Source organism: Lactuca saligna, chromosome 7 (assembly GCF_052625555.1).
Source record: "Lactuca saligna cultivar CGN05327 chromosome 7, ASM5262555v1, whole genome shotgun sequence".
In the NCBI taxonomy this organism is placed as follows: domain Eukaryota; kingdom Viridiplantae; phylum Streptophyta; class Magnoliopsida; order Asterales; family Asteraceae; genus Lactuca; species Lactuca saligna.
In genome coordinates, this window is record NC_136423.1 from 149,213,235 (window position 1) to 149,217,820 (window position 4,586).

The window sequence follows — 4,586 nt, forward strand, 5'->3', positions numbered from 1 at the left end:
TTTTTGTAAAAAAGTTCTAATGAACCTGATTGCATGGTCTAAATCATATTTTACATCAATTATTAGGAGGTAAATGCCTATTATTTTCTTTAGATGTTGACATCCGAATATCAAAAACCTCTTAAATCTTTTTTGACTGCAAAATTTTTATTTGAATCCCATTGACACTTTGTGAAGTACTACAAGCAGTTTTAAAAACTAAATATGAAAAAAAAGACATTTTAATTATATGTTTTGCATTTTTGCTCATGGATTGCCTACTATCAGTTAAAGTGCAAGACTTCCTCCTTCGATGTTGAACTTTTCATTGGTAAGACTATATTGAGTGTATTTATCTAAAACATGTCCATATTTTTAATTTTGAGAGTGATTAAATTAAATGAGTTTTAATTTTCAAAATTAACAGAATGGTATAATTGTTTCTTGAAGACAATTTGTTAATATATAAATGGCTTACAAGTTTTTTTTTAGTTAGAACTTAATTTAATTTGTGCATTCAATTATAATTATGAATATAGTTTATAGTAATTACAGGAGAAAAAGTCTCCTTATAGTTTACACCTTCCCTTTGATTATACCCTTTAGCCACAAGCCTGACTTTATATTTTTCTATATCACCATTAGATTTATATATTATTTTATAAATCGAACGACATCCTATTGCTTTTCTTCCTTTAGGAAGGTTAGTAATTTCCCATGTATTATTTCCATAGAGGGCTTTCATTTCTTCATTCATAGCTTTGATCTAATTTGGATCTAAAGCTGCTTAATTACAGGTTTTTGGTTCAACAGTTTTATTAAGACTAGAAATAAAACAAAAAGATTCATTATTAAGAGCTAAATAGTTTAGACTCCTTCAGTTCCATATTTATGCTTACCCTCTACCACATAATCACTAAATCTAACTGCCATGTGAACATTTCTTCCAGATCTAGTGACCCTAGTTGACAAATTATCAGAAGGATTAGAATTAATTGAATCATTTTCCTCAGTCGGATTAGAAGAACTTGGAAACATCTCATCAGAATAAGGCACGTATGCGTCACCAGTCCGGTTACTGACATTAAGGGGACAAGTCTCATCCAGGTCATGGTCTACATTAGCACCATCCATCTGATGGTTACTTCTCAAGTTATTTATCCTAGTGTTAGCTAAAATAAAACTAGAATTTAAAGACTCATCATAGGAAAATAGGTCGTTTGAATTCACAATGACAACTGATTTATCAGTCAAAGATGAAGTTTTAAGCTTGAAAGGAAACACTGATTCATAAAAATTTACATCCCTGGAAACAAAAAAAAACGGAATCAAGACTAAGAACTTTATAACACTTTTTATCAGAAGAATAACCAAGAAAAATGCATTTTTCAGCTCTTTCAGAAAATTTATCAGAATTATTCAACTTAATGGCGAAACAAAAACATCCAAACACTCTAAGTTTATCAAAAACAGGTGCACTATTATAAACAAGTTCATAGGGAGAAGAACCATTTAAAACAGAAGTAAGTGTTCTATTAATCAGGAAAACTGAAGTTAAAACGGCATCTCCCCAGTACTTAATTGTTATATCAGATTGAAAAATTCAAGACCTAGCAACATTTAAAATATGTCAATGTTTCCTCTCCACAACTCCATTCTGTTGTGGAGTATGACACAAGATGTTTGATGTAAAATTCATTTTGATTCAATTAAGTGTCTCATTCTATTGTTTAAAAATTCAATACCATTATTAGATCTAACAACCTTGATTTTAACACAAAACTGATTGAGTAAGATATTAAAGAAAACAAGAACACAATCATAGACTTCATCTTTTTACTTTAACAGATAAACCCAATTCTCCTTAGTAAAGTCATCCACAATAGTCAAAAAATATCTAAATCCTTCTGTAGTTGTCACTCTATAGGGACCCCAGACATCTAAATGAATTAACTCGCCAAGTATAGAACTAGTATGTTGACTAACAAGAAAAGATTCTCTGGTTTATTTAGCTTTATGACAAACATCACAGGGTGGAAGAATTTCATTTCCAATTTTAAGTCTATGTCTTAAAGAACTCAGAGCTTGATCAGAAGGATGACCAAGTGTATTGTGCCAAGTTAGTCTAGACACAAAATAAATAGAAGAATAAATACAGGAACTAGATAGATTACCTGGAGGTACACTATTTATGTGATAAAGACCTCCAGCCTCTCTACCATTCCCCACCATCACCTTTTACTATAAATCCTAAATTTTGCAATAATTCTCATTAAAAACAACCTCACAATTACTATCTTTGCAAACCTTATAAACAGATAACAAATTAACATTGAAATAAGGAACATCAATTACATAAAACAGTGTTAAAGAATTAGAAAAATTCATATTACCAATCTTTTCAATTTTACCTGATGTACCATTAGGATGGCTAACTAACAGATCTAACTTAGAAACATCAACAATGTCATGAAGTAGTGACTCAAAAGCAATCATATGTTGATTTTCTCCTGAATCAACTATCCATTTTTGGCAATTAACAGAAGCATTAAAAGCTTTAAACAAACAGGTACCTGCCATATTTGCACTAACATAAGCTTCTTCATTCACATGCTTTTCACCAATAAGTTGTAAAAGTTTGACATATTGATCCTTAGTAAGTTGATGAAACTCAAAATTCCTAGTAGAATCATAAGAATTATTAGTACTACCACTTCCAGAAGAAGTGGTAGTTGAGTTAGCATAAAAGTTTTTAAAAAAATTATTCTAATTATTGGTTTCATTTCTTGACCTAAAATCCTTAGGATATCCAATTATCTTGTAACATTTCTCTATAGTATGACATTTAATACCACAATTCTTACATTGAACAATTTGACCCTTATTCTTATTAGTATTAGGTCTATTATTAAACTTGCTATTAAAAGCAGATGACTTAGATTTAGTCACAGACTAAGATGTATGAAGAGAAGTCAAAGAACCATTTCTTTGAAGTGAATCTTCTCTTGACACAATAGAAAAAGCATTTTTCACATTAGTTAAAGGATCCATTAATAAAATGTCACTTTTGACTTGACTGTATGAATCATCAAGTCTAGATAAAAACTGCATAAGCTTTATGAGATTAGAGTGATCCTTTAGTTTAATAGAAGCACCACATGTATAATCAGTTAAACTAGTAAAACCATCAAACTCTTTCCATAAGGAATCAAGCTTATTAAAGTAATATGATAGAGAAATACCATTTTGTTTAAGAGAATTTATTTGTGGGTGAATATTAAAAACAACAAATCCATCATACTTATTGTAGGTTTCAAAAAGCTTTTCCCAAATATCCTCTGCTACTTTAGAATAAGCTTGACTCTGATGAATGAAGTCAGAAATAGAAGATAACCACCAAGAACAAACAACAACATTAGCCCTATCCCATTTAGTTTTCTTTGACTCATCAACACTTCTCTTTTTAAAAGAACCATCAACAAAACCTAATTTATTTATTACCTTAAAGGCCCTAGAAATGGAACTTCTCCATAACCTAAAGTTTTCATTACCAGTTAACATGGTCGTAATAATAGAGGTAACAACATTATCAGAAGGATGAATGTAGAGAGGATCATCAAAGTTAATCTGATCATCTTTCCCACTTCCACAGGTGGATCAGATGAACCACCCACCATAGATGCAAATGAAAATCAATCAAGATCAACACAAAAAACAGTCAGGAAAACTTGCCCCTGTACTGATCTTATGTCCAGATGGTCACCATATTTGTTGGGGCCCAAGATACTCAGCACAGAGGAAATATAGAACAAAAATACAAACAGAGAACAATCAGTGTACACAGGACATCGGGATCTCACAAAGCAAAGATAAAACAAAGAGGTAAAGGAACAAGAAGATCCTCACAAATCTTTTGAGATGAGACAAGAATGAGAATCTACTCTCTTTGTCCATTCTCAACTAGGGTTTATCGGTGATGAAATCTGACCACTAATGAGTTATTTTAGACAAGGAGATTTGTAACATCCCAAATTTCGATTCCAAAAATTTCATTTAAAAACAATACTAATTCATAGCGTTAAGTCATTTAAACATACAAAAAGGCTTTATATAACAAATCATGGTTTCATTTCCAAAACACTTCTTTAATTATCAAAGTAAACATCCCAAGCTAAGTTGTCATGGTGTGCGCACTGCAACCCTCCCGAGCTCCTCTTCTGAAAACTAAATACCTGAAACCAAAACTGAAAACTATAAGCACGATGCTTAGTGAGTTCCCCAACCTACCTCATACCATACATATCTACTGATCCAAACATGCCATACGTAATACTGATCACATAACCACATACTGGGCTCCCGCCTGCTACATTTGGCCTCGCCCGCTATCGGACCCCGTCCGCCACCAGGCCCCGCCTGGCTTCGAGCCCCGCTTGGCGTACATATCTGTTTTCCTTAGGCCCTGTTGAGAGAAAAATTTTGAGACACTTGAACAAATGTTAGAATATGTATATAGCGGAATAGTTAATCTCGAAGGATCTGTTAGCTCAACAATAATATTAATATTTAGAAGTTACTGAGTTAGATGCAGAAAAGTAAAGGAATGT

The 4,586-nt window shown here is 32.1% G+C and overlaps 1 protein-coding gene across 1 annotated transcript; it reads right to left on the reverse strand.

Annotated features, from left to right (window-relative positions):
* Positions 1-2,931: 2,931 nt before the first annotated feature.
* Positions 2,932-3,540, reverse strand: LOC145007330 (uncharacterized). Its single transcript, XM_078966288.1, has one exon. It carries the CDS (start codon positions 3,538-3,540, stop codon positions 2,932-2,934), a length of 609 nt encoding a protein of 202 aa, XP_078822414.1.
* Between the last annotated feature and the right edge of the window lie 1,046 nt (positions 3,541-4,586).